General features: G+C 48.8%; 1 protein-coding gene across 3 annotated transcripts in view; it reads left to right on the plus strand.

The window, feature by feature from the left end:
* Window positions 1-27,305, plus strand: part of Ctif (cap binding complex dependent translation initiation factor) — a 253,456-nt gene that overhangs the window by 60,840 nt on the left and 165,311 nt on the right. For 2 of the 3 annotated variants that reach the window (XM_057788585.1, XM_057788586.1), the window contains exons 3-6: window positions 7,284-7,355; window positions 18,248-18,321; window positions 19,255-19,359; window positions 24,916-24,991. In XM_057788585.1, coding sequence (XP_057644568.1) covers window positions 7,284-7,355; window positions 18,248-18,321; window positions 19,255-19,359; window positions 24,916-24,991 — 327 coding nt within the window. The remainder of the gene's footprint in view (window positions 1-7,283; window positions 7,356-18,247; window positions 18,322-19,254; window positions 19,360-24,915; window positions 24,992-27,305) is intronic. The other variant, XM_057788587.1, reaches the window with a different exon arrangement.

Consider the following 27,305-nt stretch of genomic DNA (forward strand, 5'->3'; position numbering starts at 1 on the left):
AACCTGTGGGAACAGGAGAGGCCAGAACAGTTTTAGTTAGGCACTTTGAGAAGGGTCCTTCCTGTACCCCTTGCTGCCTGAGGACTGCTGCGCTCTGTGTGTGTGTGTGTGTGTGTGTGTGAGAGAGAGAGAGAGAGAGAGAGAGACAGACAGACAGACAGACAGACAGAAGGGGCAGACAGACAAGCAGAGGGAGAGAGAGAAAGAGACAGACAGAGAGAGACAGACAGACAAATGGGGGGGGGGGGAGAAAGAGAAACCAAGACAGAGAGAAGACAGGGGAAACAGACAAACAGAGAGAAAGACAGAAATAGGGAGACAGATGGGGAACAGACAGACAGACAAATAGGGGAGAGGAAGAGAGAGAGAAAGAGAAGCAGAGACAGATGGGGGAAAGACTGAGAGACAGAGGGAGAGAGAACACAGAGAGAAATGGAGAAGCAGACAGATGTAATCAGATTTTAGTTGGGGCCACCAGAACACAAATAACAACACGGAGGCTTACTACCAATTATGAAAGCTTGGCTGTAGCTTAGACTTGTCTCACTAGCTCTTATAACTCAAATCAACCCATATTTTTATTAGTCCACATTCTACCACGTGGCATTACCTCTCTCCCATTTTGTGAGTCCAACACGTTCCACATCTCCATGTCATCTTATATACCTTGATTCCTCTTCTACTTCCTCTCTCTGCCCAGAAGTCCCACCTACACCCCCTGCCTAGCTATTGGCCCTTTAGTTCTTTATTAAACCAATCACAGCAATATATCATTACACAGGGTACAAATATCCCACAGCAGGCAGAAGGGACAGACAGACAGACAATAGAGGGAGGGAAAGAGATGGCGGGAGACGGGGGGGGGGGGGGAAGAGGGGGAGCAGGCTGGCCCTGCGCTTCTTCCTGCTGCGAGCTCAGATGGACCTGACTCACACTCAGATGCCCGGATCTGTGACAGATCAGGATAGCCAGGCCTCTGACAGGGCTTTAGGTGGGTGCTAAGGTTTGCAGTCTAGGGAAAACTGCCATTTGTGACATTAGGGTACATTCCTTAAACTTTTTGCGTGGCTCTGATGTTTGCTGGACATGTGCGAGCACCTTGCCTGATTCTAGGCTATCTGCTACTGAGGGAAGAAGGACTGGTCCTGAGTCTCTCCCCACGCCCATAAACACCCACGGGAGGGACAGTGGTGGCCAGCTTCACTCGGGGACCATGTTAGACCCATCTTTCAGAGACATTTGTTTAAAAAAAAATCACTATCGACACAGCTTTGTAGGAAATAGTTCTGCCAATGCACTTTGCCTGTTTCTATTTAATCTGATGACTATTTTAAATGGAATTTTAAAAAACACACAGGCACACAAAGAATGTCTCTGTCTGCCTTTCTGTGGTGATGTTTTGATATTTCTGAGAAAGAAAATATGTTAAGATTTTTGGTAACCTTAGTAAAACTTAAGGGAATGGAAAAGAATAGTGTTCTTCTATTGGTAACATACTTTTTTTTTTAGAATCTGAGCAATGACAGTGAACACTGACAAAGGAAAGCCTCGGGATGCTTGTACTGTTGTGTTCTCCATCCCTAATCCAGCAACACTAGAAAAGAAAGACAAGTGGATAGGTAGGTAGGTAGATAGAAGGAGGGAGGGAGGGAGGGAGAGAGGGAGGGAACAGAGAAGAAAGAAAGAAAGAAAGAAAGAAAGAAAGAAAGAAAGAAAGAAAGAAAGAAAGAAAGAAAGAAAGAAGAGAGATAATTAGGCAGTTTTCATTGCTGTGACAGGAAAAGTCTGGAGTTTCTTTTCTGTCATGTTTCAGTCATGATCATCTGGCTCACTGTTTCTGGGCTATAGCAAGGCAGAACATGGCAGAGAACATGATTTAAAAAAAAAAAAAGCTGCATGCCTCCTGGCAGACAGGAAAAAGAGAGAGAGAGCCAAAGAGACTGGAGACAAAATATACCCTTCAAAAATATGGCTCCATTTCCTCCAATCAGGTCCTCCCTCCACAGTTTTTCACTGTCTCTCATTTATCCATGTAAATGTGGATGGGTCCATTGATTCGATCAGCTCCCTGCAATTACTTCTACAAAGCCTTACTTTGAGAGTATAGTGGCATCAAGCCTTCAACTGTGAGCCTCCAAACCAACCGTATGGACGGATAGGTAGATGATAGGTAGGTAGATAAGTAGATAGATGGATGGATTGGGTGGGTGGGTGGATGGATGGGTGGGTGGGTGGGTGGATGGATAGATAGGTGGGCGGGCAGATGGTGGATGGAATGATAGGTAATAGATGATGGTTTCCCTTCTCTTAGGTCTATAGTCTAGGATCACCTGGGAGACAGCCCTCAAGGCATGCCTGTGATTATCTTAGATAAAGCGAATGATATGGGCAAGAGATCTTGACTGTGGGTAGGACCATTCCCTGGACAAGGGATCCTGAACTGAACAAAGTTGACAAAGTGAGCCGAGCACCAATACAAGTTCACTGCTGTGCTCTCCAATGTGATAGGACCAGCTGCTTCCAGCTCTTGTCCATGACCTCCCTGCAGTGACAGACAGTACTCTTGAGCTATAAACCAGGATAGACCCTCTCCTGTGAGATGCTGTCCAAATGTCTTCTCACTACAACAGGAAATGTAATAAAAACAAATGAGTAGCCATGGATGTTTGAAGTGTCCCAACTCTTCCCTAATACCACATTTAAGATTGCACTGTTTTGCCAATGTTAATGACCTTTTCTCTCACACAAATGTGGCATCCACACATGGAGGCAAACATATTACACACATAAACTTTAAAAAATAAAAGACTGCCTGTTTGCTAATCAACTTTGAGTCACCAAAGTTACATCTTACGTTTCCTTGGAGCTGGAGAGATGGCTCAGAGATTTAAGAACACTGGCTACTCTCCCAGAGGACCCAGGCTCAATTCCCAGCACCCACATGGCAACTCACAAACATCTGTATCTCCAGTTCCAAGGGATCCAATGCCCTTTTCCAGCTTCTGCAAGCACCATTCATGCGTGTGTGCAAAAATATACATGCAGACAAAATATCCATGGACGTAAGATAATCTTTTAATTAAATAAGTTGTCCTCACTTCATTCTTAGGAGAAGGACTTAGCTTTGTTCTGCATGTGGGAAATTGAGACACAGACTTAGAAAGTAGTCAAAGCACCCTTCCTGGTCCTAAGAGGCCCACCCCTCTCCCACTTTCTTCTTGTTCCCAGCTAGGATGAATAGTGTCAGGTATAGAAGAGAATTAGGACTCAATCTTATTGGCCATTGACCCTTTGTAAGGGAAGTGGGGATGCTACGGTGGGAAATGCTTGGCACCTCTGATGTTAGTAGGTGTTCTGGTGATAATTCACCAGAGCAGCATTTACAGCCAGCCAAACAGGATCGTAAAGACATTAGAAAACGTTGGTTAACTGGGCCCTACATGAGCCCTACATCAAAGATGCAGCTGAATGAGGAAGAATCTGAATATTAACCTATGTGTGGGCCCCTGATGACTCTGATATCCTAGTAGGGTTAACGCCTCGGGTGGGACACGGCTTTCTCCCTTCTCCAAGGCCAGCTGCCTCCGAGTGGGATCTCTTGGGAGGGCAGAATGTATGGATGTGGCCAATGGCTGGCACATTTAATAAAGGCACAAGTTTCTAATCCACTCTTTCAAACGGGTTCAGTTAAGAGCTGCAGAGCCTGCAGGCAGCTTCCTGCAGTCCCTTTTGATGCTAGGAGGCATCAAACGTCCTGGATTCTGTCTGAATTCCAAGGACTCTAATGAAGACGCTTGGCAGTGCTAATACGTAGGAGGGGATGAGAGCATCCATCGGCTTCCTGGCTCCTTCTCACGTGTCTCTCCTCCCGTCTCCATGTTCCTCCTGCCATTCTGTGTCTATCCACCTGCCCTCCATCCCTACATTCCCTTGTTATCCCACTTCTGTATTTTTTTTTCCTACTTTGGGATCCATTTTCTCAGTTGTCTTGGCTCAATGGTGGGTCAGCCAGGAAAGGCTTAACGGAGATGAGTTAATAGACCTGAGTGACTGAGCATAGGAAATTCATTGCCTGCCTCTTCTTATTTTATTTCTTTTAATTTCATGAGTATTCCTTACCTACATATGCATGTCACAGAAGAGTCAAATATCCATCAGATAGTGATGGGTGCACACCTTTAATCCCAGCGCTGGGGAGGCAGGGAGAGGCAGACCTGTGAGTATGAGGCCAGCCTGGTCTACAGAGCTAGTTCCAGCACAGCCAGGGTTATATAGAGAAACTCTAGTCTTGAAAAACAAACAAACTAACTAACTAATAAATATTCCATTTGATACAACCCTTCCACAACTGTGTCTCTGTTGAGTTAACTTCCTTACCCATTTAGATGGCTTCTGATAAACCCACCTATAGAAATGACTATTTCAAAGTCATACAATGCTCACATTTCCCCCAACCCATGTACCCCAGGATTCTTCCAGGCGCAGGCATCCGCTGTGCTGTTTCGTGACTGTCCAGTGGTTCACAGTGGGCCCCTGTTTAACCCTTCATTTAATGGTAGGAACCCATTCTATCTGTCAGTGTTCCCCTGGAAATGCATGACACTGTACTGCAATGGCTAGTTTGCTTCCTTCCACACGAATAAAAGAATTTCTTCGGGTAGATGCTGGGAAGTGGAATTAATTTTAGTGACTCTTGGCAAGCTGCTCTCCAAGTGACTCTTCCGTCCTTCATACTGCACCAGTGTGTGGGACATCCCGCCGTTTGATTTTGCATGGTCCATCTTCTAGTGAGGCTTAATTCTTTTTAACTCACTTACTAGCCATTTCCCCCAATATGTTAAAATTCGTTTTGATTTTAAAGCAACAATTAGAAAAACAAAGACCACTGGGAAACCAGGAAAAAATAATCCACTATCATTTTGTGACAAGGACGGATAATAATTGTGAACTTTTTTATGTTTACCTTTTACGAAGCTGCTCGACTAATATACATCAATTTTAGCATTGTCAATTTTTTAGCATGATCTCCCACACTTTGTTAGGATAAAGTGTAGTTTACATCTGTTTTTTTTTTCTGCTGCCTACTGGTGGCCCAGGAGTACAATATGACTCAAGCTAGGCTGTATTCGTTCAGGCATGGTTGTAGGTTCTGAAACAAAGTGATGGACAGAAGCAGCCACAATCCCTGCTTTGCCAGAGCTAGCTTTCTGGTAGGTAGGATGGGGTAGGGTGATAGAAGGCAGGCACTGGTAATGAGGCAAGAAGGGGTGGAGGCCAGAGCTGTTGGAAGGAGGCTGTGGGAGACCGAGGTTGCTTAGGAACAGGTACTCCATGCAGAAGGAATGACCAACTCAGAGCTCTGGGGTGGGGATGTAGACCACATTGAGGCACAGGGCAGAGGTCAGTCTGGCAGGTACAGAGCACAGGAGAGGTGTGACCAGTGAGCTGGGTGGCTGTCAGGGTCTCCTTAAAGGCCTGGAGAAAACTCTGTCATTTTGAGAGACAGTGGAGGGTTCCAGCACATAAAACCCTGTGTGTAGTACTGATTCCCCTAGCTTAAGAATCCTTGAGTCAGGTGACCTTGTGTGTGTGTGTGTGTATACATACTTAAAAACATATATATATTTCATTTTGAAATAATTTTTAAAATACAAAATACTGATAATAGTACAAAGAATTCATGCATGTTCTTCACCCTATGTTTAGATTTGTGTTGAGTTGACAAAACTAGCCAGCACAGATGTCAAAACGCTAATTAATGTTTGTTTTGTTTGTTTTTCTTTGTAGCTCAAACTCACGATCCTCCTGCCTCAGCTTCTCTCATGATGGTATTACAATCATGGGCCCCGTCTTATATTTTTATTATCTATAAGTAATAATATTTTGAGTATGTCAGGCATATTGCTTAACTTAATTTTTAAAAAGCTGGCTTCTGGGAACTACAGTTGAGGCTGTGGCTTTATCTTTGTGCCTTTCATTTCACGTCCTTGGAGTTTACTTGACCTTGGCTCTAGCATCGGTGTCACAGTGAAAGGTCTTTCCTGCCCTGGGCATACTGTCCTCAGCCACAGTGTGCCTGTGCTGGCCTGGAGCCCTCCCTACCCAGCTCTGACTGGGGACATACTCTTTTTGCTGTACAAGCCACTAGGAGAAGGCTAACGTGCGTGTGAGGCCATAACAGAGAGGTTGGCTAATGTCTAACACCACCTCGAAGCTGCCCCACACTTGGCAGAGGGCTGTCATCCTGCTTTGGTGTGTCTGTGCAATGACCAGCTTCACAGAGTTGCCCAGCATTGCCCTGGTCATCAAATGGGTAACAGTGTGGGAGAGAGCCCATGGATTTCAGAAGCTTCCAGTGCAGCTCGTGGGAGTTGGTCAAAATGCTGATCCTTGGCCCTAGCCCCAGAGTCTCTGGGTCACCAATGGAGAGTGAGGCCCAGGGTCCTCCATATTGTAGACTTTGGGGACTCTTATGTAGGTGGTAGTCAGCCACACATTGGGACATTCCTCACTAGTCTTCTGAGACGTGTCTGCAGTTTCTCCAGATAATAGTTGTTGGCTGAGGTTTCTGTCCTGCCTGGTTCCCACAGTCGTTAAGTCCCAAAGAAATCACACAGAGGTCTATATTAATTATAAACTGATTGGCCCAGTAGCTCAGGCTTTTTATTAATTAATTCTTATAACTTACATCAGCCCATAATTCTTGTCTGTGTTAGCCACATGACTTGGTACCTTTTTCAGTGAGACAGTCCACATCTTGCTTGCTCTGTGTCTGGGTCTGGGTGAGGACTGCAGACTAAAACTTCCCTCTTCCCAGAATTCTCATTGCCCTGCCTCCACTTCCTGCCTGATTGCCCCACCTATACTTCCTGCCTGGCTACTGGCCAATCAGCGTTTATTTAAAATACAAGTGACAGGGTACAGACCAGTGTCCCACGGCACATAGTCATTTGGAGCTAGGTGTATAGAGCTACACACGCTGCCTTCCAGCTCCAGCCATGTCCCTTAGCATGATACACAGCCAGCATGGCTGGAGCCTGGCCAGATGGTCAGGGGTGATACTGATTGTCCAGAATAACTAGGTGTCATGTTTGGTTGACTTTAGTATGTAGCTGGACCATCATCTTTAGGTAAACTTAGGGCTTCCCCAGCCATATACCCAGGGGCCACCTTGGACCTCCTGGTCATTAGGGATGGGTCGGGTTTCCTGATGAGCCTTCTGGGAAGCAGAGTGAGGGTGAGCATGTGCCCTACTGTCACTAACCCCTCCTTTCTGCCTGCAGTGGACTTCTGACTGCAGAGAGCAGCTGGATGGTGGCTGTTCCTTCTCCAGAGGGCGAGCCCCGCCACAGCAGGTAGGGAACCAGCTCTGTCCTCCATCTGGAAGCTGTCACATGTCTTGCTTTTCTGGGACTCTGGGGCTGGCCCTTGGGTGACTCCTAAATGATGGGGATCAGGGAAGCAGGCAAAAGTGTGAGAGCCAGTAAGGTACAGGACCTCCAGGACGCCTTCCTTAATTCCTTTGTCACCTTGGAGTGCCCCTCCAGCCTCATGTGGATTCTGAAGACTGTTCTTCTGTTGCCTTTTATGTAATGCTACATCTGACAACAGCCTAGATGCCCACTGAGAGGAGGGTGGTGGGGTGCTCTGTAGTATCCTTTGTGGAATATTGCATGACATCAAGTGAGCAAACTGTAGTCTGGGTGCTGACATTGATGGACCCACTAGCACCGGGACTCGGGGTTTTGAAGCTGATTGGGTGCTTTGGAAATCCCTTCTCTGGGTCTATGAAGACCTGGGAGTGGAGCGTGTGGAGGAGTTCAGAGGTCTAGACGCCCCGGTCCACAGATGTTCTGGGGTAGAGGGTGTTCTACCACCCAGGCATCCTGGCACTTTAAGGGCCTGTTATATGCCCAAGAGTCCTGAGGGGCTGTATGGCCAGGAGAAGAAGGCAGCTGCTCCTGGGGTGCTGTCCTGGTGATATGGGTGTGCCACCTTTCCAGCTGCTCTCACTGATACCTTGTTCCTACCTATGAAAAACCATGTGGTTAGGATCTGAAGAAATCACTCTCCCCAACTAAGCCCTACCTCAGAGTTGGCTTTTCCCACCTTAAATTTCACCTCTTGATCCTATAGTTGCTTTAGGGACACATTGCCTTGCTCACTGGCTTGGGTATGGTCCTACCTTAGTCCCTTGTGGTAGTCACAATTAACCCATTGCTGGGATGAGCACCTACTTAGCATGGGCAAGGCACTAGCCTCCACCCCAGCGCTGCAGGGATAAAAAGCAAAGCAAATCCCCACCCCCTCGTCTCTCTTCTGTTCCAAAGAAAGATGTTTAGTGTCCTCAGTTCTGGATCATTCCAGAAAGAACTCCAGGGCTTTGCCGCCCCATGTTTAGGGGAGACAACTGTCTTCGTAGTTCATTCTCATAGCATTTGTGTAATTGTTTCCACCTCAGTTATGGTTTCCATTGCTGTAATAATGTCTAAAAGTAACTTGGTCAGGAAGGGTTTACTTCTACACTTCTGGATGCAGACCATCACTGAGGGATGTCAGGGCAGGAACTCAAGCAGGGCAGGAACCTGGAGGCAGGAACCAAAACAGAAGTCATAGAGGAATGCTCTTCCTTGGCTTACTCAGCCTACTTTCTTATACAACTCAGGATCATATGCCCAGGCACCACCCAGAGTAGGCTGGGCCCTCCCACATCAACCATTAATCAAGAAAATGCCCAACATACTTGCCTATAGTCCAGTCTTATAAAGGCATATTCTCAGTTGAGAGTCTGTCTTCCCAAATGATTAGCTGATGTCAAGTTGACATGAAACGAATTAACAGTTTCCTCTTTTAATTTTTTTGTTAATTGTACAGAGTATTTGATCTCATTGTGGCTTTCCTATACATTTATATTAAACTACAGAGACATGACTCTGTGACAGGTTGAGGGCAGGAGCCTAGATTCTGGTTTTTGTTCTGCTACTTGGTAGCCAATTTCTTCCTCAGATAAAACCAAAAGCTTCTGGGTGGCCTCTGAGGGTCCTTCTGGCACTTCTATCCCATTGGCAGAGGAGCAGACTGGGAAACACAGAGAAGGGGGGTTTGAACAAGCTGAACTGTGCGCTTTGCACCCAGGTATCTCGTCTGCCCAGTACCTACAGGGTACTTCTGCCTGCCCTATTGCAGCTTATGTACTTCCAAGGGCATCTCTGTCTTCTGTCTCCTCGCCAGGGGTCCTGTTTTCCTTCCTGAAGCATTCACCTTAGCCCATGCCTTACAGCTCAGTGGCTCTGTCTGTTGTCCTCCCTGACTCTTCAGGCTTGGATGTGGCTCCAAGCGGGGGGGGGGGGGGGGGGGGGGGCTAGACAACATGAACTGCATGTTTCTTGATCCTTCATTCTCTCTTGTTTATCACTTTTCCCAAGCCCCCTCTCCCTGCCCATGCCCTCCTACTGTCTGTCAGTCCAGGCAGGATCTCCAGAGGTTGAGCAAGGGCCCTTCCTCCACCCCCTCATCATCCCCCACCCTAGGCCCCTCTGAGCTGTTCTGCTCCACTGTTTATCCATCTAGAGTAGGTGAAGGGGTTGGACTAGGCATTGTGGTGGCACCAGTGGGGTTTATGGAATGGCTGTCCTCCAGTGGGGTTAAGGTCACTGCCTAGGCACCTTGCATAGTGTGAGGTCCAGCTGACCGCAGGAAGGGACTGGGCAGTCTCCCAGGGTGAGCAGCTTTCTTCAGAATGAAATCTAACTGAGAAGATAAATAGAGAATCTATTAATTAATAGAAATCTAATAGAGAAGAGACTGAAATGCTTTCTTGGCTGGTATAACTGAGCTAGAGGTTCACTGTGGGGCAGGAACCTTAGACTGGAGGTGACAATCTGAACACTAACCCACCTTCTTCTCTGACATAGCTCGCAGTAAACAGCAGCAACATTGCTACCACCTGACCTGTGGCCCCTTCTGGTTGTCTCAGAAGGAGGAAGTACAGGAGAGGCTGGGGTGTACCCACACACAATGAACAACCACATGGCCCTACACCTTGAAGTTGGGGTGAGGTCTTGCATGACTGCTGGATTGTGGTGAAGGCTTGGCTTGCTGGCACTGGGGTTGGAGCACACATGGTGCCGTGAAAACTGCTCAGAGCCAAAGCAGTCGAGTCAAGGGTCTCGACTCTGGATCGACTGATGATGCGTTTCCTCCTTCAGGGACCTTACCCTGGAGAAGGCCAAGTCCCAGGTGGAAATGAGCTTGGAGCTCAGATACACATGTCCGTGGGGCCGTGGAGACTTGGGTGGGCTATACAGAGCCATGGAAAGAGCACCTCCTGACCCAAGGCTGAGGTGGCACCCAGTGCCACACTACCCAGCATGGGGAGGCAAGAGTGGCTGGCAGCACCTTGTGTCAGCAGCAAAAGACTTAATGTGCCGAGTCGGAAATTGGGTAACACAGGACAGCAGATGCAGGATGGAAGTCAGTCTCTCTCTTGTTCCGCTAGCCCAGAAGAGTATTGGGGAGCAGTCTAACAGCTCCACAAGGTCAGGCTGGCTCCAGACTCCTCTCTGTTTACCTGCCATGCTTGGGTGTGGTTTTCTTCCATGACCCATGGCCTCTCCTGTCATCTCTGTGTCCCACTGGTGTGAGTGCCAGCCTGGGTCTGATCCCTAGGATCCTGACTCTCCTCCTGGAGTAGCCTTCCTCTGAGGACCTCTGGAGAATGCCATAGGAAAGCCCCCGGTAGCTGGCCTGTGGCTGCCCTGCCCGGCCTTGGCCTGCTTGCAGGCTTTGGTTGAGGAGGATCAGGGAACTGCCTGCTGAAGAGTACATCACTAGACATGAACATCCTCCCCCAGTTAGCGTAAATTCCTTTTTACGGTACTCTGCTATCTAGACAGACACCTTCACATGATTCATGTCACAGTCAAACTGTTTGCTGTACCCACATTCCCCCTCAGCCAAGTAACCCCAAGGAAGGGCATGCCAACTGACTCACATCTCAGTTCCCCTGGCATGGGCCTTACATGCATTGGGCTCAGTAACAGTGCTGAACCTGCCTCGAACTGGCCAAGTCTCAAGCTATGCAGGCATTCACTAGCAGGCCCTTTTCCTTAGGCCTCGCAGAATCTGTGAGTTTTCTGGGGTCAGAATGGCAGGGTTGCTCTAAAAACCCACGTCCACCCATTTGACAATGACTCTAAGAGCAAGCTGCCCCTCTGACTGCCACACCTGGGCCACTGACACTAGGCATGCAGAGGTCATCAGCAGGGGGTGAGGATGGAGCAGGGGGAGTGGTCCTGCCTTCTACCCAGGAGGCTAATGTGGCATTGCCTGATCCCGAACTAGAGGCCCCGGGGTGGATGGGACCCATGGGGATCAGCCATGCAGTGAGATATCTATTTCCCTACAGCAGGCAATGCTTTCATTCTTTGCTTATTGCAACTAATGCAAAACAATACCTTACCCTCTCTGGGTGCTTTCAGACAAGTCAGGATAGCTGGCATCCCATGAAATAGGAGGAGGGAGTCTAGATCAACTAGCTGCCAGGAGCCAGGATTCAGCTGTATCTGGAAGTTTGCCCCCCCCCCAACTCCTCTTTCCTAGAAGCTGCTCCCATTAGTCATTTTGTGAGGATGATGGGACATTCTCTGACTGTCACTGTGGTGGGGGAAACACGTGGCGACAGCTGAGTGAACAGCTAGACCGGTGGCACTGAGTTTAGAGACCTTGTCCACGTGCAGGCTGGAGGTGACTGCTCCATCTGCTCACACGTGCCCAGAGAAAGAAATGAACGTATAAAACACAGTGGAGCTTCTGTTTGGACCTTGAGACAGACTTCTTGACTGAAGGACTTGATGGCCCGGGACAGCTATTCTTTAGGCGGTGGAATGATTGCTGGGAACCGGATCAGCACACCTCTTTATCAGACAGTTGAAAGCTCATGAAGCCCTGGGAAATCTGGGGGAGTGGGAGGAGTGATGTCAGGTCGTGGCCAATGAGTGTAATCTCACCTTCTCTGGAATGGTAGGTGTGGTGTAGGACACCCCATTATAAGAGGGAACGAGCCTTGCCCCAGGTGACCCTGGAGGAGTAACACTGACTCTGATTACCTCTTCCACAAATAAAACATTGGCATAAGTCTGGGTTTCTGTGCCATCCTGCATGTTGGTGCAACAATGACAAGCTCAAAGGATGGCAGACGGCAGCTAGGGTAACATCAAACACTCCAGTCCCCCAACCCTGGCAAAGGTCAGACACAGCCGCCTGGTCTGGCTGACCAGCGATGGCAGAATGTGGTTTGTAGACAATTAGAAAGTCATCGGTATGCTTAATGCCTTAGAAAAACACCTGGATGCTGAAACTGCTTCTTTCTCTTTGTTCATGCCTCGGCTCTCTGTGGCATTGGTACTCGCTGAACGCTGTGTGCTTGGCTAACATATAGAGTGACGATTCAGTAACCCAATGTGGATTCAAGACATATGCCTGAAGTACCCCCTCAACAGATGCGACCAACAAAATGACTACAGTCGTTCTGAATGGCCCTGTTGGTCTCTGGACATGAGAATTGATCCCTTCCTTTCAGTAGAATGCTTGAGTAGATGGAATGAAAAAAGAAGGAGGAAAGATTAGCAAAAATGAACATTGGACATCATATTAGTGTGCTGGGGTAGTAGGCACAAGCACAGCTAGCATTGATGGCTTATGCTGGGTAGGACTAGCTATCAGGGCTGAAGGGTCTGCTGGCCTCAGATGTTGGAACTTCTGTCCAGTCTTGTTTTTCTTCATGTATTTGTATATCTTATATTTTTTTCTGTTTTATACTGAAGTCAGTGCCTTGTGTCAGTCAGTACAGCCAAGATGATGCTGTGTAACAAGCAATCCCAAATCTTAAAAGCTTCAAACAACCCACTGGAACCCAGCTGGATGGTGCAGTTGCCTTTTTCTGAGTTAGGGTGTCACTATATAACCTGGGCTGGTCTAGAACTCATGATCTTCTGCCTCAGCCTCCTGAGCACTGGTATTACGGGTGTGTGCCACTATACCTAGCTTAGTAGTTATCATTGTTACCCATCATCACATGGAAAAAAAGAGCTCAGAGGATCTTGCAATGATGGTTCAGGCTGTAGCCTGCCTGCACCATTTCGCTGCATCTGTTTGACTCTGGCTGTTTCCCAGGCTTTGAAAGCTGAGCACCTTCATTCCGGAAGAATTCCCTTTGTCACAGTGAGGGCATCCTTCTGCTTGGAAGTTTGGTTTCCCACCCATTGACCTCTTGCCCTGGCAGAGGTGGCATCTCAGCAAGCTAGCTGACACAAAGACTGAAGGAGAATTCGGTCTCCTAACATGAAAATGTCCTAGTTTCCCTCAGAAGTCATTTGTCATGGCAAGAACCAGAAGGTTCTAAACAGTGACAAAGACCAGTGATTAATGCCAGCCTGAGATGCTAAGTCGACCTTCCTCAGCATTAGACCTGTGCCCTGGAGAAGGCCATACACAGAGGAGGGGATGAGTCATGGGCAGAAAATGAAAGCTTCTGTTCACACAGAAACCTGCCTTCAAGTTGATAGCAGCTACATCTGAGTGGGAAGCTGGCTGCAGTCACCCTGTGCTGGCCGGTCTTATGCCAGCTTGACACAGTTAGGGTCATCTGGAAGGAGGGAGCCTCAACTGAGAAGACGCCTCCGTATAAGCACTGTCTGTAAGGCATTTTCTTAGTGATTGATGGAGAGGGTCTAGTCCATTGTGGGTGGTTCTGATCTAAGGAAGCAGGCAGAGCAAGCCATGGGGAGCAGGCCAATAAGCGGCACCCCTCCATGGCCTTCTCATCATCTCCTCCTCCAGGATCCTGCGCTGTGTGAGTTCCTGTCCTGACTTCCTTAGATGGTGAGCTCTGATGCGGTAGTGTAAGCTGGACAAACCCTGTCCTCCCCACTTGAGTTTGGTCACAGTGTTTCATCGCAGCAATAGTAACCCTAGCTAAGATACCCCCACTGTTCTTCAGTGGGTGAGTGATCAGATATGCCGCGGTGTCCGCCAGTGGGAAGGAGTAGCCGGTGGCCACAGCACCCTGGGTGACTCTCTAGATGATGCTGCATGGGAGAAATCCAGTTCCCTAAAGCTGCATAATCCATGATTCCATTTCTGTCTGGGGCCATGCAGAGCAGGTAGTTGTTGCTAGGGTGTGGAGAGGGAACAGAGGCAAGGATAGGGATGGGTATGGCCAGAAAGGAGGCCATAGCAGCAGTCCTGTAAGGGAATGCCATGTGTCCCGGCTGTATCAGTGTCGGTATCTCGAAGGTAACCACGAGTTCCACTTTCATGAGTTTCCCTGTGGAGGGAAGCTGCAGTCTGTTTGGATTATTTCTTACAAGTTCAAACAGCTATTTAAACATAGCTTTATTTTTTAAAGTATAGAACCCGGCTTCTTCAGAGTCTTCTGTGGCATTTCAGCCTTGCTAGCCATTGCACAAATGCAAACCAAACCGACAGCAAGACATGATTATGCTTTGAGAGTGGCCAAGGAGGTGGAAATCCTCAGGGTGGCAGAGAAGATGCGTGGCCCCACCCTCCCCGCCTGCCCTCTGCACACCTGCTCCATGTAGTTCCAAGCCCTATGGTCTCCATTTCTAGCCCAGCTCTCCATGTTTTGAGTCTGGTACCACCAGAAGAGACGCAGACCAGGGTGGAGCTGTTAAGGAATGCCTCCCTATTCAAGAAGGCGTCTTGGAGGGTGGGGTGGTGTTGGGGTGCAGACTTTATTTTCCCCCTCCGCTGGGGGTTTTTCTGTGGTAAGGAACCAGCGACAATTGGGGGCCTTGCTCTTTGAGTAGAGGCCCCACAGGAAGCCTGCCAGGAACAGTCTGCGATGTGGCTCAGCCTAGGGCAAGCACTCAGCACAGCCTGCTCAAAGCCTCAGCCACATGCCCAGGTGGCAGAGACGGTGGGTGGGAGGGCTGGACTAAGAGGGATAACTTGGCTGCAGCCTTCAGCCTGTCTCCTTCTCTCCCTGCCCTGTGGTTTTAAGTGTAAAAGAAGCATGGAGAGTTAGGCAGACAGACAAGACGCCCTGAAGTAAAAAGACTAGATGGTCCTGTCCCTGAACTCAGCTTGATTCTCTGCTTGGCCCTCCTTGATTCTCAAAGGCACCTCTCTTGGAAGGGATTGAACATGCCCAGTCCTTTTCCACTAGCACTTGGGCGCTGCCCTTGGTGCTGTGTGTGTGTGTGTGTGTGTGTGTGTGTGTGTGTGTGTGAGAGAGAGAGAGAGAGAGAGAGAGAGAGAGAGAGAGAGAGAGAGAGAGAGATTGCACCTGCACACGTGGGGGGGGGTGGATGTAAGGTGCCTGATCCCCTCACCTCCCTTCATATGTGTCCCCTCTATCCACATCCAAATCACCCTCAAAAGCCTGCTTTAGTGGCCCACAAGTATCTATATTTGGCCTAAGAGGTGAATTTAGGGTCTTGTTTCCTGAACATTTGTTTCATGAATGTGAAACCTGACATAAATTGGCATCTCTCCTTTGTCCAGCAGCCTGGCTTCCTCCCTTGGGAATTGCCCATCTGGTCTACCTGCTCTAGTGACAGATAGGAAAACTGGTGTCCATGGGGCTGGAGAGACTTGGTTGGAGTCTCACTTTTCTACTATCCTGTAACCAACCGTACTGCCAGCTGAAGGTGTCACTAGCCCCAAAGTTGGCAGTGTGGGTACCAGACTTGTCATCTCATGGCTCTTCGAGATGTGCCACCGCAAATCATCCTTTCCATTCTGCAACCCTATACAGGGCAGGGACTGCAGCCTCAGGCCGCTGTGTCCACCCAGATCTTAAATCTATGTTGATGCATTGTGTGGACCATCCAGGATGCAGGGACAGGCCTCTCAGCCCTGGGAACTATGAACCTGAGAAGTGAGGAAATCCACATTCTGTATCAAGAACAGCATGGCATGAGACCAGGAGCCTGTGGACTGTTGCTGTGTACGTATGTCTTAGGTTACTATTGTGATGAAACACCATGACTAAAACAGCTTGGGGAGGAAAGAGTTTATGTGGTTTACCTTCCACAGCAGTGTCCATCACTGAAGGAAGTCAGGGCAGGAGCTCAAATGGCAGGAACTTGGAGGCAGAAGCTGATGTAGAGGCCATGGAGAGGTGCTGCTTACTGGCTTGCTCCCTACGGCTTGCTCAATCTGCTGTCTTATAGAACCCAGGATCACCAGCCCAGGGATGGCATCACCCACAATGGGCTGAACCCTCCCCATCAATCACTAATTAAGAAAATGCCCTGCAGACTTGGCTACAGCCGGATCTTACAGAAGCATTTTTCAATTGAGGATCCCTCCCCTGATGACTCTAGCTTGTGTCAAGTTTACATAAAACTAGCCAGCACAATATATATGACATATCTGTAGTATGTATATGTTTGGTTTGTGTGTTTTGTGTAGGTATAGCCTGTATGTGGTGTGTGTATATGATGCATGTAAATATATGGTGTATGTGGTATGTGTGTGTGTGTGTATGGTGTATATGTGTGTGTGTGCTGTGTGTGGTATCTTTTTTTTTTTTTTTTTTTTTTTTTTGGTTTTTGGTTTTTCCAAACAGGGTTTCTCTGTGGTTTTGGAGCCTGTCCTAGAACTAGCTCTTGTAGACCAGGCTGTTCTCGAACTCACAGAGATCCGCCTGCCTCTGCCTCCCAAGTGCTGGGATTAAAGGCGTGCGCCACCACCGCCCGGCTTGTGTGTGGTATCTTTATGTACATTGTATGTAGAATGTATGCATATGCAATCATGGACTACACAGTGAAGTTTCAGCCAGCAGTAGATTGCATGTACTACACTGAGCCCACAAGATTGTAGTGAAAAAAATTCCTCGTTACCTAGCAACATCATAGCCATTGTTTAGTCACAGCACAAGGCATTAGTCACAGCGTTGTGGCAGTGCCTTTGCTTTGGTGCCACTGTGGTGCCGCAGTCAGAGCGTGGGTCACGCTGCATTGTAACTGGGAATGGGTCACCACAGTAGCACCAAAGCAGAGACACTGTCAGGGCTCATGGCTCCTGCCCCGTTGCACTGTGTCAGTAGCCACCGAGGTTCATATGGAACACACCCTTTCTCGGAGAGCTCTGAGTACTGGTGGGTCCCGGGATGGACTAGTCTTCGTGGAGAACCAGTAGATTGGTCCTGCAGAGAAGACCCAAAAATAAGGCTGGAACAACACCGGGTAGCTAAGCAAGAAGTCGTAACACATGTAAAGAAAAGTCATGCATCCTGCTGTCCAGCTCAGCCGATTTTCACAAACTGAACACCCAGCCAGTTTCTTTGGTGTCCCCTCCCGTTTGAGTCCTGTAGCCACAGCTTAGTTTTTCTGTCCTAAAACATTATGTAAGTCACACCCTATAGCCCATACTCTTTTGTGTCTGTGTCCCTTTTCCCACCTTGCTTGTGGTTGGTTTGTACAGCCGTCTGTTGTTTTCATTTGTTTATTCTCACTGTTGTGTAATGCTGTGAACGTAGCGGCTGTTCTGTGTGGTCAGCTCTCGGCAGATGTGTGGGAGGCTCCCAGCTCAGCACCATTGTGAAGTCGCTGCTGCATTCTTGTGTGGCCGTGGCTAGGGCATCTGTACACATTTCTGTTGTAAACATCGGTTTACACCTAGGGATGAGCCCAGTATCTCAGACTTCCATGATGATGAGCCCTAGGCAAAGATTGAGGGGACTGATGGAGGGCACCAGAATAAAGTTGGGGGTTAAGGGGTCTGTGGGGCTTCTTGGGAGGCAAGGCTTAAATGTTTAAAAAGTCCACTCCTGCGTGAATACTCAACTGATCTGACTTTTTGGATCCCATGGCCAAAGAAAAACCGTTGTCATCAGGCAGACAGTGATGATGAAGGCTCATACAGTCATACAGAGTGCCTGCTGGGTACAGAGACATTGAGATAGGACTATGGGCTTCAGCAGCAGAGATGCAAGCATGTCAGGTCCTGACTGCACACCTCTGAAACTCCATCTCAGCGAGGGCTTGTGTGTGGGAGGAAGTCTACAGTCTGCCGTGGTCCCCTGGGCCTCCTGATGCTCCTGCTGGGTCACTCACTCAGGTGGCTAACTTCAGCCTTTACCGTGTAGTCTGGCCAGCCTGAGGTGTCAAAGAGGTCCCTGTCGCCTGCTCAGGCTTGGACCTGTGGTGGGCCTCTACCTGTTTGTTTCCAGTGTCCTGGCACTGAAAGTAATGCCGGCCCCTCACCTTGTCTCTTTCAGAATGGCAACAAAGACAGCTCTCTAGACGTGCTAGGCACAGATATCTGGGCTGCCAACACCTTTGACTCCTTCAGGTAACTTCCTCCTTTCTCTGTGGTGTCCAGTGTTAGCTACACCAGGGTCTATGGGGCAGTTTCAGGAGGGAAACAGAGATGAGGCTGTAGGGGATGAGGGTCACCAGCAGAGGCTGGAGGAGAAAAAAAAAAAGGAGAGCATCTAAGAAAGGAGACAAAGAGCAAAAGGAAGACATAAAGACTAAGGGAGGGAGAGAGCAGGGGAACAACTGGAGAGGAGGGGAGCATGGGAGGAAGAAGGGGCTCATGGCTCTTATGGGAGGGTGAGGTGTGGGCCCCACCCTTCTCACATGCCAGTCTACAGGAAAGGGGACACTGCAAGGCACACGTGAGGTTTGCGCCTTAGCAACACACACAGAAGGCGGACTGACTGCGTCAGGCTTTAGAAAGTTCCTGATGGTGCATGGCATTAGCCAGGACTCCTCAGGACGAGAGGCATACCCCAGTTGTGGTACTTATCACTGTTGTCGGGTCTTGCCTTGGGCCCTGTCCCCTTGTACTGTCCAACTCTGGGCACACTGCAGGTATTCCTGGTCTGGGTACAGGCTCTCCCTCATGGTGGGGCTCTTGGGGTGGGAACTGGGGAGCTGGCCCCCTGTCTCCTCATCTCTGCTCACCCTATCCAGAGCACCATTTTGTGTTCTGGTGACAGGTTTTTTTTGTTTTTTGTTTGTTTGTTTGTTTTGTTTTGTTTTGTCCTGCTTCTTTTTCCAGCCCTTCTTAAATGTAGGCATGAAACAAACTGGGTTGTTGTGGGGATCCCTGCAGAGTGGACAGCCAGCCCATATTTATGTTTAGGGAGCATGAGTTGAAGGGAGGAGAAGATCTGATACCTTGAACTCCATTCCAAAGGGGTCCTCGGCTGTGGGTGCTCTCCCCTCCCCACCCACCGAGCCTCCTGCCTTACATTTGTTGCCCTCCCTCACCCTCTAGTGGTGCCACCTGGGACCTGCAGCCTGAGAAGCTGGACTTCACCCAGTTCCATCGGAAGGTGCGCCACCCTCCCAAGCAGTCCCTGCCGCACATCGACAGAGATGGGTAAGGACACTGTGGAGGTGCTCTCACGGGGAGAGGCGTGAGGTGTGGGGGGCAGGGCTTTGTGAAATAAAGTGAAGCTGTGCCCAGCCCCACGACTGCGGGTTCACTGGCTTTTCTAGAGAATTCCTCCATCCTCCCCACCAGTCCATATGCCGGCTCCTGTGGAACACTGAGTATCTCTTATCAAGCAGTTGATGTGTCTCCAACTGGAGCATCTGGAAGACTTACGTAAACACCAGAAAAGGACCCACCCAGAGTCTCACACTCAGTAGGCCTGGGATTCCTTCCCTTCTGGTCATGTCCAGCCTGTGATCAGTGGGCAGCCTGCAGCTACATGCTGACAGGCCAAGGATGGCTCTGAATGGAGGCTCTAGTCAAAACTGTAAACTTCCTTAAAACAATATGAGGTGTGCTGTGTTCTCTCTGTACATTGATGTCAAGGCTCTCAGGCTTCCACTGTATGGATGACTCTGCCGGGCTGTGCTGTGAAATAGTTAGACACATCCAGTAGGATGGAGATTTGCACTTCACAGTCTTCCAGGGAGATGCTGACTCTGCCTGCCAGTGCAGGAGCCCTGTTTGGGGAACTGGTCTCTAGGTAGATTTCCAGCATGGCGGAGGTACGTTCACTGCGAGCTCTGGAAGCCATGCTCACTGTCTCAACTCTGGAAAGCAGCGAATCCAAGCCACCACCAAGCAGCTTGTAGCACGCTGCCCATAAACCTTTTTTGTTTGTATGTGTAAAAGCTAAATCCATATGCAGCATGTCGCGTGGCTTGGAGACTCCTCTGTGTACCAAGGTGGGAATCCACCATGCTGTTCTCAAGCCTGAATGTCACGGCATCTCTGCTAAGCTACACCTGTATCCTCTGCATCTCTTGCCTATCTCTGTTTCTAAGTTTGTGAGAGCCAGGCCTAAAGCTCAGGGCCTGGTTGGAGGTTCATGACTGAGAACTGTATTAACTTTCCTAGAGTTCTAGAATGCCAATGTCTGTATTGTGGCTGATGTTTTTACTTAAGGTTTTTTGTTGTTGTTTTTATTTAATATACTGACTGACCTCTCAAGGACTCACCAGCAGGCAGAAACTCTTAAAGGAGCTTTATATTTTTTTTCCAGCTTTCTTAAGTGCTATATAAAAATTTGTGCCCCACATTGGGCGCCAAATGCAGCTGGAAGCGTTTCTCTGTCCCGCTGGGTCCCACTGGACCGGTTTCTCTCCCACTGCTGGTTCCCGCAGCTGTTTCTAAATAATCACTTAATATTAATTACAAACTGTTTGGCTAATGACTCAGGCTATTTCTGGCTCTTACATATAAATAAACCCATTTCTAACAATCCGTATATTGCCACGTGGCTTCATGGTATTACTTATTCTCTAGTACATCTTGCTACTCTGGTGGCTGACGGCATCTCCCCAACTACGCCTTCTTTCTCCCTGTCTCTCTGCTTGGATTTTCTACCTAGCTGTAATCTGCCCTGCCATAGGCCAAAGCAGCTTTTTCATTAACCAATGGTAGTAAAATACATTCACAACATACAGAGGTGCATCCCACATCAATCCTGGCCTGTCTCACCCTTGTTGGCTCCAGGAACAAGTATTGCCTTGCTTTCAAAAGGTGATCTCAAGGCCTGGGATAACCTCAGGACACTTGTGTGATACCAGCCAAATATAAGTGTAAGAAATAGCCATTGCTTCTTTTCAGTTTTTTAAAGTAATTTTTATAGAGACAAAATTCATGTAGGATAAAAAAAAATCAACCACTTTAAACTATGTGATTCAGTGGCTTTGAGCATGTTTACAATATTCTACAGTCACTGCCTCTGCTTTCTTATTGCCATGGGATAATGTGATTCCTAGTTACACCTTCCTGTCCAGTCCCACCCCCAAACCCTGACAACCACCTATCTGCTTTCTGTTTCTATGAATTTGTTTTCTCTGGGTGTGTAGAAATGGAATCATTTGTTCCTTTTCTGTCTATTGTCTTTCATTGTTTTCAAGGTTTGTTCACAAGCATCAACAGTCCATTCTTTTTTTAATATTTATTTATTATATATACAATATTTTGTCTACATGTATTCCTGCAGGTCAGAAGAGGGCACCAGACCTCATTACAGATGGTTGTGAGCCACCATGTGGTTGCTGGGAATTGAACTCAGGACCTTTGGAAGAGCAGACAATGCTCTTAACCGCTGAGCCATCTCTCCAGCCCCTCCCCCGTCCATTCCTTTCTGTAGCTGAATAATGGTCTGTGGCACCAGCTATTCCACTATTTGTTTACCCCTTCATCCATTGATGAATATTTGGGTTCTTTCCTTTGGGCTTCTATGAAAAGTACTGCTTGGGACATTCCATTCATGTACACATATCTGTTTAAGCCTCTGCTCATGGGATTTCTCAGTCATGGGAACTGTGTGTAACTTTTTCAGAACTATAAAGCGTTCCCAAAGATGCTGAATATTTTATGTTTTCACTAGCAGCACAGAAGAGTTCTGATTTTTTTCCATCCTAAACCTCACTTGTTTCCCACTTTGGGGGTCATTTTTATTGTTATGATTTTCTTTGCTTTTCATCCAATTCTTGCTGCTCACTTGTGTCTCCTTGTTACCCCTGCCCGAAAATAACTGACGTCATGGGATATCTTACTACATTGCCATGTGTCCTCCATCAGCCCTCTGTCCCTTCCCATCCGTAGAGGCCATTCCTCTTAGTAGCACAGGCCTCCCTATTCGGTACTGAGCAGGAACCTGGGAGAGGTGACAGCCTCAACCCATTTTAGAAGCAAGAGAAGTAGGGTTCAGAAAGGGTTAAGTAAAATACCCACGAAATGAGGTGAAAATGGGGCACTCTGGAGCACCTCAGGAGTACTTCAGAGATATTTCCTGGATAGCCCCGGTCCCTCCCGTGTCCCCTGGGAGCATGTCTTGTGACACCAGTGGGGAAACTGAGCCTCGGGAAGTCCAGGCGATAGTAACACCTTCGCCTGTGAGTGGGGAATGTGTGCGTCAGCCTCCCTCAGTGCGATGAGCAACCTTGTCACATACGGGTTACTTGGAGGAAGTGACTAATGGCTGCGCAGGGGAGACTCTTTTGTGCCTAGAATCACTGTCCTGTCTAAATCCAGAGGACCAGCTACCTCCGTTCAGCAGCTGTGGGTCTCTAGACATCCTTCTCTAGGCTCGCCCACCCAGTTGAGCATAGGCTGGCTCAACTTTCTAGGGGTGGGCACCGGCCCTGGACCCATCCTGCCACTCCAGATTTATAGGCAGTGCCCTGTGTCTGCCTTGTGACTAGAAGAGGAGCCCTGTCCCCCTTAACCTTGCCATGTGAAGAATGTACTCCACATGTCCAGCCACTGCAGCCTCCCTCAGAAACAGGTTGCCAAGACTTCCCACAGCTTGTGTTTCCATAGACGGACAGACCTGGAGCGGGCTGTTGCCTTGGCAACCCCACTGGCAGCAGTGACTCAGCTGGTCTGCAGCCACCATCTGCCTGCCACACCTGCAGGTTTGTAGGAAGTTTTACCCTGACCAGGCAGGCCAGGGATCAGAGGTGGCCCCTGTACCCTGCCCACTGCTGACCTCAGACCGCTAAGGTGAGAAGAAAAGGCCAGGCCTGTACTTATTCACTGGAGTCTGCCATAGACTTCAAGCCCACCTCCAGCTGGAAAGTTCAGTTGCCAGGCATGTTTTACCCACATGAGACCGTGTGTGTCATGTGTGTAGGGTGTTCCACTGGGGCCAGTTCCTCAGCACCTTCAACATCTATGACCTGTTCGTGGCACACAGTGGGTGCTTTCACAGGCTAATGGTACACAGTGGGTGCTTTCACAGGCTAATGGCACACAGTGGGTGCTTTCACAAGCAGATTAGTCCAAAGACAGCTGCATGGTACAGACCTTTTTCTGCCTCCCCACTGTGGACCAGCACTGTATACTGGGTGTGGTAGCAGGGCCTGAGCTTTCTTTTCTCACCTTAGACTGGTCACCTCCTCATGCCCCGCTGCTCCAGCTCCCCCTGTCTAAGCCTGGACTAACCCAGGCACTCCGCCAGCACCCTCTCACCCTCAACACAGACATCACTCTCCAGCCTGAAGCTCAACTTTGAGCATAACTGGATTGAACTCCTGGCTCTCCTGCGCCTCCCTCCCACTGCCCTGGGACTTTCTTCTCCATTCTCTCAGACTGTCCTTCCTACCCTCTGCCCATCAGCTCTGTACCTCGCCCCTCTGCGTTCCTGCAGCCCTGCCTTTGGCCACAGTTCCATGGGGCTATCTCCTACCAGTTCCCAGCTTGTTGAACTTAGGTGTCGGGCTAGACTCCCAGCCTGGCATAGACATGCCTGATAAAGACAAGAAGAGACCTAGTTCTGATCCCTGATTTCTCCCACCCAAGTCTCTGCTAGTTTGCCCTGCCATATTTTTTTTTCTGCCTGGCACCCAGTACTTTTCTGACAGCTTTTGGGACACTTGTCTCATGCTGCCCCCTAGTGGAGCTCAGGCTCACAGCCCTAGGAGGTAAGCTTCCAATTTACTCTTACCAAGAGCTCTAAGGTCCAGAACATCTGGATTATTTCCCTTGACAGGAATCCAGAAGCGATGGTAGACAGATATTTAAACAAATGAGAAAATGCCCCTGGAATTTGAGTTGCATTAACTCTGAAGCTGGAGGTGTTATCCCCTGGGAGACTCAGAAATGAGAAACGTGCCTGAGGCTGGGCCAGCCTCAGAATCTAGGCTCTGAATTGTTCTCCTTCCTACCTGCTCCTCTGCACCTTAACAGCACTGTAACCAATGTGGCTGTGGCAATGTGGATACACTTACCATGTGCCTTATGTTGTTACCATTTTAATCTACTAATCAGGCTATGATGTTAGGCTCTGTTATGATCCCCATTTTCCAAATGAAGGAACAGAGGTGTAAGAAAGAACTCCTCAGGAAGGGATGCAGCTGGAGTCTAAACTCTCACAGTCTTGCCATAGCAGATAGGTCTTTACCTGTGCAAGAAGTTAGAGCTTTGGGCAGTGCCATCTCCAGCCTGCAGACACTCACATCCACAGGGACCCTAAACACAGAAGACACAATGTAGCCAAGTAGCTGACTTTGCAGGCCTGAGACAAAGGGAAAGAAGCTATGCTGGTGTTTCTGCAAACCCCTGCCTCCCTGTGTGACCTTCAGATAGTTGCTTGGTCTCTCGATTCACTGATTTTATCTTTGGTGCAATGGGCCCAAAGAACTGGCATTTTCAGGGATTATGCATCTGTGGGGGTATTTATTAGTCAGGAGCTTAGCCGCTGTGCCTAGAAGCCAAGGGGTGGGGGCGGGAGGAGGACATGGGACACGGACACACACAGTATCAGTGGATTCATCTCTCATTACTCTTCAGTTGCGTGCTGCACGAGGACTAAAGAAATCCACCTCTGGAGCCCTTTCCTTAGGAGGGAATCCTGAAAGACAGCAGAGCCACGCCTCTCCTGACCACCTCCTGTCCTGCAGCCAGGCAAGGATTCGGACATGGATAAACTAGCCCTCCAATGCCTTTCTGTCTTTTGTGGTCTAGGTGTGGAAAAGGGAAGCTGGAAGATGGGGATGGCATCAACCTGAATGACATCGAGAAGGTCCTCCCAACCTGGCAGGTAGGTCCTCAGCCTGCTCTCTGCCTGGGCACTCCTGCCGGTCCTTGCTCCAGCCAGTGGTGTACTGCATGGGTAATAGGAGGAGGTGTGTAGCTTGGGGGTTCACCTTGGACCAGGTGTCCCATGGACAGTGTTTGTGGTAGCCCGCCTTGGTGACACCACAGGGACAGGCCTCTGTCTCTTGAGTGAAGGGGACTCGTGATGGCCACCACCCGGGCGACCTGACCACACAGTGGGTGAGCATTCTGCCGCACGCTCATGCGGACAGTGGCTCTACAGTGTCTAATGCGGCTTTCAAACAATGAAGGTGTCCTGCTAGCCTCTGGTGCCTGCTGCACTTGCTCACTTTGCTCTTGGTTTGGTTCCTTTACCTGAGTTGGAGCTCCAAGCACCACGACAGAGAGGACCCGCTCAGCAGAACTAAGTGAACTCAGGTCTAGAGGCACCGAGAATTTGGGACTTCAGAGGAAATGGCAGGGACCTGACTGTCCCGGAGATGGGCATAGTCCCCTAGAAGGGGACTGGAGAGTGGTGGCCTACCACTCCTCTACCGTATCACCTGCTCGTCTCATCCCCTAATCTCTTCAGCTGCTGACCTTCACTCAATATGCTTTCCTGTCTCCGTCCTATTTCTTGTCCTCTCTGTGTCTCAAGCCTGTCACTGAGAGAGGCAGGCGACAGCCCCACACTTCAGTGAACATGGGCTGGCAGGGTTTCCCCCTTTCTCTCTCGGGGTTTTCTGAGCCTCTTAGATCTGGAGTTTGTGTTTTTGTCATATCTGGAAATGTGCATGTGTGTGTGTGTGCGTGTGTGTGTGTGGACACAGGAGTAGGCCAAACCCTTCTTGCTATCTACTATCCCTCAGTTGATGTCTACTTTATTCTTTGAGACTGTCCCGGTCAGCTTTCTATTGCTGGGATAAATATCATGATCAAAAGCAGCTTGGGAAGGAAAGGGTTAATTCAGCTTACAGTGTACCATCCATTATGAAGGACATTGGAGCAGGAACCTAAAGGAATGAGCTGAAGCAAAGACCATGGAGGGGTGTTGCTCACTGGCTTGTTCCCATGACTTGCTCAGCCTGCTTTCTTATAGAACCCAGGACCACCAGCTCAGGGATGGCCCCAACCACCATGGGCTTCCTGTCCCCATCAATCATCAGTCCAGAAAAATGCTCCCACAGACCTGACCACAGGTCAATCTGATGGAGGAAATTCCTTAATTGAGTTTCTTTTTTCCCAGATGACCTGAACTTTTGTCAAATAGATAAAAAACAAACAAACAAAAAAACTAACCAGCACATAGACCAGCCTGGAGCTTGACAATGTGGTTAAACAGGCTGACCAGCAAGCCCCAGGGTCCTCCATATCTTCCTCCTCAACACTGGTACTTACAGGCACGCAGCACCACAGCCAGCTTTAACGTAGATCCTGGAGATGGGACGCTGGTCCCCATGCTTGTCCAACAAGCACTTTACTATCCAGCCACCTCCCCAGCCCCCATATTGGGAGCTTTCCAGTGTATATCTCCTCGTCCCCCACCATGCCTCCAACTGTCTGTAGGCCCCACTTCTCATTCCCCGTGGCCTGCCAAAAATCTGCTATTTTTAGAGGTCTTCCCCCTTCTTCATTTTGGGTTAACTTCTGCTGTTTTATCTTCAAGCTCACCATCTTTTCCTGCAGTGTCTAAGTGACTGTTCATCCCCTCTGGTGTGTTTCATTTTTTAGAAGTTCCTGTGGGTCTGTCTCTTCTGCCTTCTGTTTCTCGTGTGTTTTAGCATGAGGCTTTAACTCCAGCAGATGCTTGCTGTCCTTCCCCACTAATCCTGTTGCCAGAACCTTTACCTTTCTTTCTTTCTTTCTTTCTTTCTTTCTTTCTTTCTTTCTTTCTTTCTTTCTTTCTTCTCTCTCTCTCTCTCTCTCTCTCTCTCTCTCTCTCTCTCTCTCTCTCTCTTTCTTTCAAGACAGGGTTTCTCTGAAGCTTTGGAGCCTGTCCTGGAACTAGCTCTTGGACCAGGGTGACCCTGAACTCACAGAGATCCATCCATCTGCCTCCGCCTCCCAAGTGCTGAGATCAAAGGCGTGCACCACCACCACCCAGCCTACCATATGTTTCTATTGTTTGTTTTAGTAGGGTCTCTCTGTTGTAGACCTTAAACTCACAGGGAATCTTCTGCCGTCACCTTCTGAATCCTAGATTACAGGTGTGTGCTGCCACACTTAGTTCATAGGTCATAGTTCACAACACATCTGAATCAAGGCAAGTAAGGAGTGGGCTTGTGAAGTGGCACAATGGGTGAGCAAACTTGCTGCAC

Source organism: Chionomys nivalis, chromosome 14 (genome assembly GCF_950005125.1).
Source record: "Chionomys nivalis chromosome 14, mChiNiv1.1, whole genome shotgun sequence".
In the NCBI taxonomy this organism is placed as follows: Eukaryota; Metazoa; Chordata; class Mammalia; order Rodentia; family Cricetidae; genus Chionomys; species Chionomys nivalis.